Source organism: Mauremys reevesii, linkage group 1 (assembly GCF_016161935.1).
Source record: "Mauremys reevesii isolate NIE-2019 linkage group 1, ASM1616193v1, whole genome shotgun sequence".
Taxonomy (NCBI): Eukaryota; Metazoa; Chordata; order Testudines; family Geoemydidae; genus Mauremys; species Mauremys reevesii.
The window spans coordinates 215,323,380-215,339,989 of NC_052623.1; the positions used below are offsets into that span (position 1 = coordinate 215,323,380).

At 48.0% G+C, this 16,610-nt stretch overlaps 1 protein-coding gene across 1 annotated transcript in view; it reads left to right on the forward strand.

Annotated features, from left to right (window-relative positions):
• The window catches only part of ATN1 (atrophin 1), a 49,438-nt gene that overhangs the window by 25,882 nt on the left and 6,946 nt on the right, over positions 1–16,610 (forward strand). The window contains exons 2-5 of the mRNA XM_039489713.1: positions 9,652–9,864; positions 10,090–10,227; positions 10,507–10,620; positions 12,797–14,688. Of these exons, the coding sequence (XP_039345647.1) occupies positions 9,787–9,864; positions 10,090–10,227; positions 10,507–10,620; positions 12,797–14,688 (2,222 nt within the window). The 5' untranslated portion in view covers positions 9,652–9,786. The remainder of the gene's footprint in view (positions 1–9,651; positions 9,865–10,089; positions 10,228–10,506; positions 10,621–12,796; positions 14,689–16,610) is intronic.

Consider the following 16,610-nt stretch of genomic DNA (forward strand, 5'->3'; position numbering starts at 1 on the left):
GCACTTTTGCCAGAGTCCCAATTCCAAGTCATGATGGACATCATTCAAGGGCTCAGGCAGTACCCGACCTCTACAGTAAGGGAATCCCTGAGTCTCCTCAGCCACATGGCAGCCTGCACTTACATGATCTGGCATGCCAGACTGAAGCTCAGGCCTCTACAGGCATGGCTCACTTCGGCCTATCACCCGGGACGCGACGGCCTGAATTCAGTGGTCATGGTGCCAGGGCAGGTGCTTGAGGCCCTTCAGTGGTGGCTCGACCCTGGGACAGTGTGCAAAGGAGTCCCCTTCAACCAGGGCCGGACTAACCTTTTGTGGACCCAGGCGCCAAACATATTTGTGGGCTCCTATGTAGTCATTGTGGACTGTGAGTGTGGGCCTGGTGTGGTGGTGCCATAGTATACCCGGTACTGAATCTCAGAGACATTTTTAATTTTGATCACACACCTCTCCATGACCATATGCATTGCCATACACAGCTCCCTCAGCCCCCAGGTTTTCTCACTGAGCTGTACCCCCATGTGGGTTTACCAGTGTCCACAGTGAGTAGAACTTTAATAGTGATCAGGGAAACTCCCCACAGTTTTATCTCCTTCCTCATTCAGACCTTCTCTAGCCATGTCTCCGGTACCCCCCATGTCACCAGTCACTGCATGTGGTCCTAGTCTCAGCTCAGAGTTCCACAGCCAGCAGATACCTGATCAGTTCTGACAGATCCCTCCCTCAGCCCCCATCCTGCCATGTGAGCAAGCCTCCTGCAAACACCATTTCCCCAAAGTGAGGACTTAGCCCTTGGGAATCTGAAGCCACCAGCCTTTCTCCCTCGGCTCCCATCTACATGCTAGTCTGCTACCTGGTCACCACCACCTCTCCCCATGCCTGTTTCCTTTCTGCTTTGGACATGCTCCCCACCCAGCTGGGGCTATTCTCCCTCTGCAAGCCTGACCTGCTGCCTCTTTCCCTGCTTCCCTTGACATTCCTTTCCTGCTGGTGACCTCTGTCCCTTGAGGTTAACTCCAGTGTCTTTATCAGCTCTAGCTTAATGGCCCCCAGTAGTCACAGAGCCACCTGCAGCTTCTCTGGCTATAGCCATGGGGCCAATTGCCAGAGGCCAGCCTTAGACAGCTGCAGCTACTAGCCGCAGGAGGGGGTGGCAATTCCAAGGCTGAGCATGCTTGAACCTTGCAACGGCAGCACTAGGGACACTAAATCCTCAGCGCTGGCCCTAGGCAGGTGCAGACTCTGCAGTTAGGCACTTCCCTCCTCTGGGCCATGGCTTTAAATACCTGAGATTCCCATCACCTGCAGCAGAGGCCACCAATTCCCACGCACCCCTCAGCTAGCACATAGTTGTGCAGAAAGTGCAGCCTGAATGATTTTGGAGGCTGGGGTGCCAGGAGGTTCCCATCCCTGAGCAGCAGCTCTGCAACAAGCTCACATGCCCCCCTCTCCTATGGGACCAGGACCCTATGAAGACAGTGAAGTTACCCTGTGTATAATCAGTTCTATCCAAAGCCTGTTGAAGTGAGTGGGAGTCTTTTCATTGTCTTTAATGGGCTGTGTATAGAAGCAAAGGCCCCATTCTAAACTCTAGGAGCCAAGTGCATTCTATGCTGCACTGGTTTACTAGTGTAACAGGAAGGTCTCACATGACCTAGTGAATAAGCAACACCTCCTACAGCACCTAACTTTTTCTGAGAGGCTTCCACCCAATTACTAAATGTAAACCTGCTTCACTTACAAAAGCTGAAAATATCAAGTAGTATGGTCACTTCTGAATTCAGTAGGAATTTTGCATGTGCACAGAACACAGATAGGACTGGTTCCCACATGGTTACAGAACTGCTGTAAAGTGGAACAATTTTCAGGTTGTGTGATTGAAGGATATCTGGATCCATATTATAAGACTGTCCTACATAAATGAGGAAAAGTTGAGGCCCCTTTGTGATTCTTTTGCGCCACTCTTCGTTTCTATGGGGAATTTGCCAATGCAATATCACTGTCTTCCTTTTAAACAAACAAAACTAAAAAAAAATGGTAATGGCTGTTGAAAATAGCAATTCCAGTCCTAGTTAGCGCTGGGGAAATGCCAGCATTTGTTGCTCAATTTTATCCTACTTTTTCTACAGCAAGTTACAGTGGATCAGTATATTTGATTTGGGAGAAATGATGATTTAGTTGGTGTTGGTCCTGTTTTGAGCAGGGGATTGGACTAGATGACCTCCTGAGGTCTCTTCCAACCCTAATATTCTACGATTCTGTGAGTCTATGACTCTAAGTAACAGCAGCCTAAATAGAGCTTGAGGACTCCTGACTTTTGACAGGTTTCAGAGTTGCAGCCATGTTAGTCTGTATCCGCAAAAAGAACAGGAGTACTTGTGGCACCTTAGAGACTAACAAATTTATTTGGGCATAAGCTTTTGTGGGCTACAGCCCACTTCAGCAGATGCATGCAGTGGAAAATACTGTAGGAAGATATAGATATAGATACACACAGAGAACATGAAACAATGGGTGTTACCATACACACACTAACAAGAGTAATCAGATAAGGTGAGCTATTACCAGCAGGAGAGGAAAAAAAACTTTTTGTAGTGGTAATCAAAATAGTCCATTTACAGCAGTTGACAAGAAGTTGTGAGGAACAGTAAAGGGGGGGGGGAAATAAACATGGGGAAATAGTTTTACTTTGTGTAATGACCCATCCACTCCCAGTCTTTATTCAAGCCTAATTTAATGGTGTCCATTCTGCAAATTAATTCCAATTCAGCAGTCTCTCATTGGAGTCTGTTTTTTGAAGTTTTTTTGTTCTAATATTGCGACTTTTAGGTCTGTAATCAAGTGACCAGGGAGACTGAAGTGTTCTCCAACTGGTTTTTGAATGTTATAATTCTTGACATCTGATTTGTGTCCATTTATTCTCTTGCATAGAGACTGTCCGGTTTGGCCAATGTACATGGCAGAGGGACATTGCTGGCACATGATGGCATATATCACATTGGTAGATGTGCAGGTGAACGAGCCTCTGATAGTGTGGCTGATGTGATTATGTCCTATGATGGTGTCACCTGAATAGATATGTGGACAGAGTTGGATTTTGAGAGTGTTCAGATCTGGAAGGCAAGTGCTAAATTCCCTTTCTGAATATTAGATAAATCTGGAAAGAAAAGCCAATTTCTGCTTCCATAGCTCAGACATGGAAATCCTCCCATGTGCCTGGTACTGTATCTAAAGCTGCCCAGGTCTTCTATTAGAGCCTTCCCTCCCTTACTTATCATTTTAATTTCTGGTGGGATCCACATACCTCCCCTGCTAGGCTTCAGATAGAGAGGTGCACTGTCCATTTAGTCCACCCAGTTCCTTCTTTGGGGGCTGCCAGGTGAGGTCACACCAGCATCTCTAATCCAGTCTGGGGAAGTCTTCTGAGGGCGATATCTGGGCCAAAGCCTTCTACTCCTTGGGCACACTTGTTCCCCATTTACTGTGCCCACCCCCTTCTAGCAGCCAGCTCTCCATCCACAGCAAGCTGCGGCGCATGGGGTCTCAGCTTCCTCACTCCTTCCCACTCCCTTTCCTGTTGATAGCTGCCAAGGAAAAGCTGGGAAATGTAGTTCCTTCCCTGCTCCAGGGCCGGCTCTATAGGCTGAGAACTGGGTAAGGAACTACAGCTCCCAGGGCCCCTTGGGTTCTCAGCTCCCATGTTGGATCCCTGCTGCTCCAAGGCTCCTTGCTCTCAGGGCCTCCGCTTCTGCAGTGCTGCGAGAGGAGAGGAAGTGAGTGTTATGGGACCCTTCTGAGCTTGGGTCCGGCGCTATGGAGCCATTGGCGCTGTGGTAAATCCGGTACTGCCTTGAACAGCCCTCCTTGTCCCTAGTAACAGTCGCGTCAGCTCTGGGATGGGGAGCGCACTTGGGAGACCTCCAAATACAAGGCCTTTGGTCTCAGGACGAGCTCTCCCTCCATATCAACATCAAGGAGCTGAGGGCAGTGCGACTGGCATACCAGACCTTTCAGGCCTGACTACAAGGTCAGTGCATAGCGGTTCTGACGGACAACACCACTGCCATATTTTACATCAACAAGCAGAGTGGAGCCCAGTCCTCTCCCCTATGTCGGGAAGCCCTCTGGCTGTGGGAGTTCTGCATAGCCCGCTCCATTCACCTGGAAGCATCCTATCTACCAGGAGTTCAGAACACACTGGCGAACCACCTCAGCAGGTCCTTCCGCAGTCACAAGTGGTTTCCCCGGGTTGATCTGTTTGCCCCCCCAGAGCAACAGAAAGTTCCCAATGTTCTGCTCCTTCCAGAGACACAGCCCAGGCTCAATCATGGACGCATTCCTGCTCTACGGCTTTCCCCCATTCCCTCTTGTGCATAAGGTCCTACTCCAGGTCCACAAGAATGAGGCAGAGATAATTCTGGTAGCACCAGTGTGACCTTGACAACACTGGTACACCATACTCCTGGAACTGTCAGTGGACAGCCCGGTCACATTGTCTCTCCTCCCCGACCTGATCACTCAAGACCACAGTCGCTTTCATCACCCCGACCTGCAGTCCCTCCACCTCACGGCTTGGAAGCTTCATGGCTGAACCCCATGGAGCTTCTAAGGGAGGTCCTACTCAGCAGCAGAAATCCCTCCACTAGAGTCACATACCTGGCAAAGTGGAAAAGATGTACTTGTTGGTATGACCAGCGTTGTACACCCCCTCTCCAGGCACCTGTACCTCTCATCTTAGAGTACCTTCTGTGCCTGAAACAGCAAGGCCTGGAAGTGTCCTCCATAAAGGTACGCCTCATTGCTATCTCGGCCTTCCACCCGGGAGCGTCTGGACTCTCTGTCTTCGCCAACCCTACGGTTGGTTGGTTCCTCAAGGGTCTGGAACGGCTACATTCTCAGATCAGACAGCCTGTCCCTGTGTGGGACCTTAGCTTGGTCCTCTCCAGGCTAATGGGGCCCCCATTTGGCGACTTTCTCCCTTCTCTATCTGTCGTGGAAGGTAGCCTTTCTCATTGCCATTATTTCAGCAAGGAGAGTGTCTGAGTTAAAGGCCCTTACCTCAGACCCACCTCATACGGTTTTCCACAGGGATACGGTGCAACTCAGACCTCACCCGGCCTTTCTTCCTAAAATTCTGTCACACTTCCACACTAATCAGGACATTTTCCTGCCTGGTTTTTATCCTAAGCCGCATGCCAGTAGCCGTAAGCAGAGGCTACACTCCCTGGATGTTCAGCGTGCACTAACTTTTTACATCAAGCTCACTAAGTCATTCAGGAAGTTGAACCAGTTGTTCACAGAGGTGGCAGACCAGATGAAAGGGCTCCCAGTCTCAGCTCAAAGAATATCTTCCTGGATCACGTCGTGCATCCACACATGCTACAAGCTGGCCAGAATACCAGCCCCGGCTCTTACAACACACTCCATGGGGGTTCAGGTCTTCTCAGCGGCATTCCTGGCCCAGGTCCCAGTACAAGAAATCTGCAGGGCAGCAACTTGGTCCTTAGTACATACGTTCACCTCTCATTACGCCATTGTCCAGCATGCCAGAGATGATGCGGCTTTTGGCAGAACGGTGCTCCAATCAGCGATTCCATAACTAGGCTTGGAATTGGAATCGATATGAGCAATCACTCAAAGAAGAAAAACGGTTACCTTCTCGTAACTGTTGTTCTTTGAGATGTGTTGCTCATATCCATTCCAAACCCATCTGCCTTCTCCTCTGTTGGAGTAACCAGCAAGAAGGAACTGAGGAGGTGCCAGGTTGGCAGGGTCATATATTGAGTGCCATGAAGGCGCCACTCCAGGGGGCTCCACAGCCGACCCGCGGTTGCTGCTAGGGAAAAATCTTTCTGATGACTGTGCACGCGGCATGCACATACCTAATTGGAATGGATATGAGCAACACATCTCAAAGATAAACAGTTACAAGAAGGTAACTGTTTTTTCTGTTATCTTTTTTGACTGCTGCTGCACACTGAGCGGATGTTTTCAAAGAGTGATCCACAATGACTCCAAGATCTCTTTCTTGAGTGGTAACAGCTAATTTAGATCCCATCATTTTGTATGTATAATTGGAATTATGTTTTCTAATGTGCATTACTTTGCATTTATCAACACTGAATTTAATCTGTCATTTTGTTGCCCAGTCACTCAGTTTTGAGAGATCCTTTTGTCTGCCTGGGACTTAACTATCTTGAGTAGGGGTCCCTGCCATTCTCCCTGTCATTATGAATGTAGATATGAAAGGCTGACCATGTTTCTATTTCATAAAAAGGTCAGAAAGCACCACTGTGATCATCCAGTCTGACCCCTTATATAGCAGGCCATAGAATTTCACACAGTAATTCCTGTATTGAGCCCAATAATTTGTTATTAAATTACATTATATATTTTAGAAAGATGTAGTGATTCCAGGTGATGGAGATTTTATGACAGCTTTCAGTAATCTGTTCCAGTGGCTAATTACTCTCACTTAAAAATGTGCATAATATTTGTGTCTGTTTGAAATTGTGTGTTGTACATTTGATCTACATTTTGTAGCTATTCCAGGAAACATTTTTGATAAGAAAGAAATTTGGAGTGTATTCAGCTTTGTATTCTTTCTCTGACAAGAGTGTGGTATGTGGAGATAAGACTAGTTGTCATTATTAAGCTATTAAATAATGTAGTGTTGGAAGGTTGGAGTTAAAATTGTGCATTCTAGTTTGATGTGTGACTTGAGGATGATAGTATTGTTGAATTTAAAGTGTGTGTGTTAGAGAGTTTATCAGCACGTTGATGTCATTTATGTCTTATGATGGCACTGGGCTAATGCTTGGAAACTGCATGTGAATGTTGTCTTTAGCTTAGAATTTCCTTGCTTTTTAGTATGTGCATTATGAGGAAATTCATTTGAGAAATGGCTGGATAACCCTACTCAGAGAGTAGTTATTAATGGCTCCCAATCCTGCTGGAAAGTTATAACAAGTGGGGTTCCGAAGGGGTCTGTTTTGGGACCGGCTCTGTTCAATATCTTCATCAACGACTTAGATATTGGCACAGAAAGTACGCTTATTAAGTTTGCAGATGATACCAAACTGGGAGGGATTGCAAGTGCTTTGGAGGATAGGGTCATAATTCAAAATGATCTGGACAAATTGGAGAAATGGTCTGAAGTAAACAGGATGAAGTTTAATAAAGACAAATGCAAAGTGCTCCACTTAGGAAGGAACAATCAGTTTCACACATACAGAATGGGAAGAGGCTGTCTAGGAAGGAGTATGGCAGAAAGGGATCTAGGGGTTATAGTGGACCACAAGCTAAATATGAGTCAACAATGTGATGCTGTTGCAAAAAAAGAAAACATGATTCTGGGATGCATTAACAGGTGTGTTGTGAGCAAGACACGAGATGTCATTCTTCCGCTCTACTCTGCACTGGTTAGGCCTCAAGTGGAGTATTGGGTCCAGTTCGGGGCACCACATTTCAAGAAAGATGTGGAGAAACTGGAGAGGGTCCAGAGAAGAGCAACAAGAATGATTAAAGGTCTTGAGAACATGACCTATGAAGGAAGGCTGAAAGAATTGGGTTTGTTTAGTTTGGAAAAGAGAAGACTGAGAGGGGACATGATAGCAGTTTTCAGGTATCTAAAAGGGTCTCATAAGGAGGAGGGAGAAAGCTTGTTCACCTTAGCCTCTAAGGATAGAACAAGAAGCAATGGGCTTAAACTGCAGCAAGGGAGGTTTAGGTTGGACATTTGGAAAAAGTTCCTAACTGTCAGGGTGGTTAAACACTGGAATAAATTGCCTAGGGAGGTTGTGGAATCTCCATCTCTGGAGATATTTAAGAGTAGGTTAGATAAATGTCTATCAGGGATGGTCTAGATAGTATTTGGTCCTGCCATGAGGGCAGGGGACTGGACTCGATGGTCCCTTCCAGTCCTAGAGTCTATGAATCTATGAAATGTTAATTCTAAGGCCCTACTATACTATAAATCTCATCAGTTTAACTGGATTGATTTAAACACCAATGACCAAATTAAGCTGAAGCAATATAAGCAATATTGAAATTGATTCAAGTGGGTCTACATCAGGGGTTTGCACTGGTTTAAGTATATCAATTTTAAATCAGTTTTAGTTAAATCAGTGCATTTTTCTAGTAAATACTAGAGCTAAGTTAATTTGTATGGAAATTATTGTTATATGGGCCGCAGATGACCTGCAGCATGAGGGGCAGATAAAATATGAATGAAGTTAAAGTCGCAAGTGCCTTTCATCTGAGGATCTCCAAGCAATCTGAAAGAACTAATTAAATAGATCTCATACTCCCCCCCCACTCCCCCAAGAAGTAGGTCAGTATCGTCCCCATTTTATAGATGGGGAAACTGAGATACAGGAAAGAGAATTTCCCAAGGTAAAAGAGCAAGTCAAAGGCAGGGCTGCGAATGGGATCCAGGAATCCTCACTCCCAGTTCCTTTGCTTTAACCCACTAGACCCAAACTCCCTTGCTAGAGCAAGGAATAGAATAGCGTATCCTGATTTCCCTTGCTACAGCGCTCTAGGACCCACTCCCCGCCCAGAGCTGGAATTGACTGTAGGAATCCTGATTCCCAATCTCCCTGTGCTAACCCATTAAACTCCAGCCCATTCCCAAAGCTCTCAGATGACTCCTTGCCCTTAATGCCTTATCCACTAGATCTACTTTTCTCTCTGGGAACTATCCACCCTAGGGATAGAGTCTGTGAGGGGGCGCATGTCCCAGAGCAGAGATGGGATAGTCTTTCTCTCTGTGGCTCAGGGGAAACCCCACCTGGAATTATGCACTCTGCCATTGACCCCTCAATCCCAGGAAGACAGTGACAAGCTGGGAGAGCTCAGAGAAGAGCTACAGAAAACACTTCAGGGATCAGAGTTCTGAAAAAAGATTCAAAGTTAAATGGACCAGATTTTGTTTGCAAAGTCAAGTTAAAGTGCATATGCTTGTGTATATTGGGCACCCCTGCAGATGTACAGCGTGAACAGGACTTGTCAGCATCTCTCTATAATAAGCTTGTTGCAAATGTGGTGCATTCATGGATGTGTGTATTGTTGGGGCTGAGTTTGCATAATGTAACCCCCTGCAAAGGCCACTTGGAGACCATTCCTCTGGGTGAGCTATGACTGTTACGTAACTGGGCAAGAGTATTACGGTCCGGACTACACTGAGACCCGCTGCAAAGAGCTGCTTATAAAGTCAGAAGAATCTTGATTGTGAACTTCAATGCTAATGTTTTTAAGCAGTTTCTTTTCCTTTTTTTTAAATCCCTCCTTTAAATAAAAAAGTAACTAGGGAAATGAAATATAAAAACCATTTGAGATAATGTAAACATTCAACGCCTCAAATACTGAGGGGACCAATTTCTTCCATCACATGGGTACCACTCCACTACAATGGGAGTAAGAGATAATAATCTTAAATAATTTTCTGTGGACTTCCAGTGAGGAAGCATTAAAATTATTATCTCTTAAGATCTCTGAAGATCCCCAGGTTTATAAATAAAAGATATGGCAACAGTAGTAATTTTTTGGCATTTATATCATGAGTTGAAATTTTGGTGTGAAGTGGCTTCATACACACAACTCACTCTCTTTTTCCATTTTTCTGTCTTTGTCTCCCTCTCCATCTTTCAGGGTCCACTAAGAACCTGTAGTAGCTCTGGAGTGAGCCCCCCCCATTCCGGAGGAGCTGATCCTGCCCGAATCCCTGAGGCCATCATCTCAGTCTCCCGGGGAACAGTGGAAGAGGGGGGAAAGTGACACAAATTTATGTTTTCATCCAACTGGGCCAAGGAGAATGGGGGTCCCACACCCAAAAGAATGAAGACTCGACAGAACAAAGACTCGGTATGTGAAAGGGGAGGAGGTGGTGGGGAACCAAGGACTGGAAAAGAAGGAGAACTGTGGGTCAGGACTGAGGTGCATCAGCAAAACTATGTGGTGAACGTAGGACTGGAGCAGTGGAATGACATGGGTTAGCACTGAGGGCCTCAGCGGAGCTGGAAGGTGGGGCGGGGGTTGCATAGCAGGGGGAGCTGCAGGGCGCTCTCAGTGTGTTTTCTTTCGTCGTAGATGTCAATGCGGAGTGGACGGAAGAAGGAGACTCCGGGACCCCGAGAGGAGCTCAGGTCACGGGGCCGAGCCTCCCCAGGTGGCATCAGCACTTCTAGCAGTGATGGCAAAACTGAGAAATCCCGGCAAACCAATAAGGTAGGAAATATTAGTGTGATATTGAGTGGTACCATGAGGTCCACCAAGAACCTGGCAGAGATTGGTTCTTCCACCTTGCCCTCTGCTTATCCCCCAACCATTTTACCAAGAGGTTATCCCCCACCGAGAAACCATGACTCCTAAATCCCCAGGGTCCTGTGTCAATCTGTCCAATCTGTCATTTTGTGTACAAATCACTTGTATGTCAGCGTCTCTCACCCACTGTGGGAGCTTCGGGAAGGAGTTCCATGTGTAACCCTTCCCTCCTCTCCCTTGCAGAAAGGACGGGTGGAGGAGTCCTGTACCCCCAAGGGTAACAAGCAGGGCCGGATGGAGGAGATTTCAGAGAGTGAAGGAGAGGACAGCAATGCCCCCAAGAAAACCAAAACTGAGGTGAGTTTCCCTTTGCACCCCACAAACACCTCCATGGTCTGGTGCAGGAAAAAAGCCTCTGGGAGTTCCCCTCCCTCCCTCTTGCGCTGGATCACGATCTAGCCCGCTGCCCTGGCTGCACTGGATCACACCAGTGTGTTGGTTGTGGGCTGACAGGCTTTACCAAGCAAGAAGAGACAATCCTCCCCCATAAATAGGCCTCCTCCCACATTTCAGGGGCTTGGCCCAGTCCCAGCACTTCCCTTTCTGGGGCAGGAGGTGGTTCCCCAGAACCCAGGAGCATGTAGTTCCCCAGGATATCCCTGTCAGGTCTAGCATATCTTCCGTCCAGCTCGTCCTCTGGGGTTGAGATCGTGCTGGCCACAAATCATCACTTGCTCGATTTAGGTCTGGCTCAGCCAGCTAGTCTGGGACCTCCAAGCAGCCCTGGATGTGATCAGCTAGCTTGCTGCTTTGTCAATTCAGGGACACAGATTGTGTGTCTGGGCTGTCTGGAACTGCCCTACAGTGATTCTAGTGAAGTGGTTATATGAGGGGACTGGCATTAACACTCATGAATTCTCTTCCTGGCTCTGTGAGGGCTATAGGGCCTAACAGTTTAGAGCAGAGGAGACTGGGAATCAGGACTCCTGGTTTCTATTCTCAGCTCTTCCCCTGACTCCGTGTATGATCTTTGCCAAGTCCTTTCCCTCTCCTTATTACTGTTGGCATTTCAGTGGTGTCCGGAAGCCCCACCCAAGATTGGGCCCATTGCTGTAGGCGCTGTAGAAACACGCAGTAAGAAAAAGCTGTGCTCCAAAGAGCTTACCGCTAACTAGATAAGACAGGTGCAGGATTTTTAAGCTCTTTGGAGCAGGGTCTTCTCGTTACATGTGAGTACAGCACCCAGCACAGTGGGGTCCTGATCCGTAATGGGCTCCCTACACGTGACTGCAATCCACAGAATACTAATACCATTTTACAGATTGGAAACTGAGGCACGGAGAGGTGAAGTGACGGACCAGTGTGTCACAGGGAGTCTGTGGCACAGCAAGGGATTAATTCCAGATCTCCCAAGTCCCAGTCTAATACCTTAACTACAAGACCATGCTTCCTATGTAACAGGGGTATCAGACATCTGGCCTGCATGATGTATTCCTGTGGCCTGCAGGACATATTCACGTTCTCCAGAATCTCTGTTTTCATTTTTTGGAGAAGTGAGTTTCTTGCCCTTCTGCTTGCAGAAATGACTTTTTAAACATGACCCGAGTGTAACTGATTCAGTGTCGTCTGCCTGGGTCTGCAGACAGCCTGAAATGAGGACTCAGAGGAGGAAACTCCTCAGTCCCCATTGGGTCTTTTGCTCTTTACACAACAAACATAATATGAAGGAACCACATAGGCACAGTGGGGTCCAAGGAAATTCAGAGGAGAGTCACAGAGACAGGGACAGGGAAGGTGGGGAGAAATAGAGAAAGGGGGATGGGAAGGAGGAGATGTGAGGGGCAGAGATAGCAGTGGCCCAACAGGCTGGGGGTTTCCTTCCTCAGTGCTGAATGTGATGATAAAGCATTGAACAAATAATAAATAATCACTGAATATTTAGTTAGTTCATAAAGGCCATATTCTCCCCTTGATCTCTGTACAAATCTCCCACTGCTGTGGAGGAGGATAGTCCTGAATTATAGCCTGGACCACAGACCAGAAATCGGCTCTTTCTTCCAAATATGTTTGACACTCCTGCTTTATAACTGTTCTCTGTGTCAATTACTCCCTCTGTCAAATGGAGCTAATGATACTTACCTACCTCCCCAGGGGTCATGAGACTTAATTCATGAATGTCTGTCAAATAGGTGGAGCTTGGCAAATGGAAAGCGCTAGGATTGTTATAAATACACTGCCAAAGGATATCGGCTTCCATCGGCTGTGAATCTATTGCCTTTTCCTTTTCTGGGAGATGAATAAAGTGGGGCCAGGGGAGGAGGAGCATCTCACAATCTTCTTTGGTGCCCTCAGAGAGGAGAGTCACTGGGGACTACATGTAAGGGGTGTCAGAAAAGGGTGACCTTCCTTCTCAGCTCCTATAGCGAGGGGCTGAGAACTTCAGAAAGGAGAATCTCTGGGGCTCAGAAAGGGTTAACTTTTTTGCTCATGCTCTGAGGGACTGTCTGATATCTCCCTTCTCTCTGTACCTCAGGAGCTACCATGTCCCCAGTCTCCCTCGGATGTTGACAGCCTTGATGGTCACAGCTTCAATGATGAGATGAGCAGTGACCCACGGGACATAGACCAGGATAACCGGAGCACCTCGCCCAGTGTCTACAGCCCAGGCAGCGTGGAGAATGACTCAGACTCGTCCTCTGTGCTGTCCCAAGGGCCATCCCACTCCTACCGTCATCCCTCACTGTTCCCCCAGAGTCCCCCACCGGCCCCTCCAATTGACAGCCTAGCCCGTCCACTCGAGCCAGGTTTCAGCCTAGCAGGCGAGGTTCACCCTCAGGCCCCTGCAGGTGGCTACCACTCTCAACTTGAGACTCAGGCATCGAGGATTTTCCAGGCCCAGGCACCACCAGTGCCTGCCTCCTCTTCCTCTGCTGCACATGCTCCTCTTTATCCCACTGCCAGTGTGGTCCAGGGGGGGCCCAAAGCCACTACTGGAGGAGGGGGCCTCCCAGTGCCGGGAGGGCGTGAACAGACCCTTGGTGCCAAGCACAACCCACCACCCACTACTCCCATCTCCCTGGCCTCTGTGGCAGGAGGACTACCCCCTCAGAAGACTCCCCCAGGCAACCCCCTGGCAGCACCCCCAGCTTCTGCCCCCTCCTTCCCCCATGTCACAGCCAACCTGCCTCCTCCACCAGCCCTGCGCCCACTGAATAATGCATCCACCAACTCCAACTCGCCTGGGATGGTGGGGCAGGCATTGAGTGGGCACCTCCCATCGCCCCACAGCATGGGGCAGGACAAGGCACCTGCCCCACCCCCCTCACGTTACCCCTATGCCCCCCCTCCACCCAGTTCTTCTGCTCAGTACCCTCCACCTCCCCCTGCCCAGGCCCTGCCCAGCTACAGTGCCTCCTATTCCCACTCTTTCCCCCCACCTAGTGGCCTCTCCATCTCCAGCCAGCCCCCCAAGTACACCCAGCCCTCTCTGCCCTCCCAGCCCGTGTGGAGCCAGGGTCCACCACCCTATGGCCGCCCCCTGGGCAACACCAGCTCCCACCCCACTGCCTCCTTCCCTGGCCAGCCCTCCCAGCAGCCACCACAGCAGCACCACCACCATGGCCATGGTGCTGGAGGGGGGGTCTCCCCAGCCACAGCAGCTCCTCCCCCACCACCTGGAGGTTACCCCCACCCCTTGGAGTCAGGCACTCATCACCCTTCGCATGTTGCCTATGGACTACGTCTCTACCCACCCCACAGCCAGGCCACATACAGCCAGGCTCCTTCAGCCTCCTCTTCCTCCTCCTCTTCTTCCTCCTCCTCCTCCTCCTCCTCCTCCTCTTCCCAGGGGACATACCCAGGTGTCTGCGCTCACCCCCAAGGGCAGAGTCCTGCTGCTTACGCCTTCCCTCCGCCACCGCCACCCTCACCTGCACATGGAGCTGGCCCACCAGTCACGTCTGCCTCTGTCACCCTCTCCACTGTCATAGCCACCATGGCTTCCTCCTCAGCCCCCTACAAGACGGTGTCACCCCCTGCTCCTCCCTCCACGGTGGCCCCCTATGGGAAGCGGGCAGGCTCACCTGCCCCCACATTCCAGCCCCCAGCTCCCTACAAGCCAGGCTCACCCCCTTCTTCCTCCGCTTCATCGTTCCGTGCAGCCACGCCCCCTGGGTACAGAATGACCTCTTCTCCAGCGGCTGGCAGCTACAAGGCCCCTTCACCTGCTCCCACTGCCCCCCCATTGCCTGGCGGCATGGGAGCCCCTGCTCCCCACCTGCCACCACTACCACTGAGCGCTGCACAGATCAAGCAAGAGCCGTCAGAGGAGTATGAGCCCCCGGAGAGCCCAATGCCACCAGCTCGGAGTCCTTCACCAGCCCCCAAAGTGGTGGATGTACCAAGTCATGCCAGCCAGTCAGCCAGGTGAGCAGGGGAGAGCGAGACAGAGAGGGGAAAAATAAGACAGAGGGAGGAACATGGAGACAGAGGGAGAAAAGAAGGGGAGAGAGGAGGGTGGGGGAAGGGAGGGCAGCTTTCCAGGGCCTGCAGCAATAAGTAACCCCCACTGGAGTTCAAAAGAGTGGCCTATCCAGAGGGTGGGCCTTTGTGCAGGGCATCCAGGAAGGGCTGGGTCGCTGCAGCCCCTGGCATAAATTAGAGCAAACCAGTTTGCATGGGGGGCATCGTTGCAGCGCGACATAGTGCCTATACCAGGGAATTTCCCCCCGGACTTTTGGTTTATGGTACCTGTAAGCTGCCACAGTGGCATACAGTGGTGGGAGAGGGGATGAGAATCTCACCCTGTGTGTTTGGGGAGGAGATTGGGCCACAGAGGTAGGGTGCTGGATGCAAGTAAGGGAAAACTATATGAAAAATAAGGGACACCACTTTATTTTAAGGGACATTTTAGGAAACACCATTTCCCTTAGCAGCTCAAGTGTACGTTTTTACTGTCCTCATGTATATAATACAAATATCATAAGCTTCAATGAACTGTTTTAAATGGTACTTCTTATCAGTTTTCATACATTTCAATACATCTTTGTTCTGAAATCAATTCATAAAACTCTTTACATGTACAATTGAAATAAACTTTAATTTGAAGCTCAGCCTTAAAATCAATATTTAGCAAGTCTTTTTACACAAGGAAAATATTCTTTCCGCTGCTGCATTTGAGATAGAAATGAACATCATAAATTCCATAAGTTTTAAGAAACTGGGAGAAGGAGCTGGCTACCATGTTTCAAAGTCCCACCCTTTCCCCTGCACACAGTATTCACTGAACCTTCTTTGCTGTAACATACTAGTGCCCATATGTGGCAAGCATTTGCTATTTACTTAGTCATTAATGAACCTTTCCCTTTCCAAAAGTTTTCTAAATTCTTCCTCGCATTTTCTTACCTGTGTTATAAGTACAAAAACAGGCCTGGGGTCGAGAAACTTCTGAATATTTAGTATGTTTTAACAACAAAGTCTCAAACATGAAGCCACATCCAAGATTTTTTATTTCAGGTGCACAGTTCAATGCAGTCTTAAGACAATACCAAAAGAGAATTTTTTTTTGAGCTTTGTGGTTAGTTTTTCTTAAAAGTAGGGCTGTCAAGCAATTAAAGAAATTAATCACAATTAAGCGCACGATTAATCGCCCTGTTAAATAATAATAGAATACCATTTATTTAAATATTTTGGATGTTTTCTACATTTTAAATATATTGATTTCAATTACAACACAATACAAAGTGTACAGCGCTCACTTTATATTATTATATTATATTATATTATATTATTACAAATATTTGCACAGTAAAAAACAAAAGAAATAGGTGAATTGAAAAATACTAATACAAGTACTGTAGTGCAATCTCTTTATCATGAAAATTGAACTTACAAATGTAGAATTATGTACAAAAAAACCAGCATTCAGAAATAAAACAATGTAAAATTTTAGAGTCTGCAAGTCCACTCAGTCCTACTTCTAGTTCAGCCAGTCACTGACAAACAAGTTTGTTTACATTTGCAGGTGATAATGCTGCCCGCTTCTTGTTTATAGTGTCAACTGAAAGTGAGAACAGGCGTTCTCATGGCCCTGTTATAGCCAGTAGTGGAAGATATTTATGTGCCAGATACGCTAAAGATTCATATGTCCCTTCATGCTTCAATAACCATTCCAGAGGAAATGCTTCCATGCTGATGATGGGTTCTACTTGATAACAATCCAGAGCACTACGGACCGACACATGTTCATTTTCATTATCTGAGTCAGATGCCACCAGCAGAAGGTTGATTTTCTTTTTTGGTGGTTTGGGTTCTGTAGTTTCCGCATCAGAGTGCTGTTCTTTTAAAAC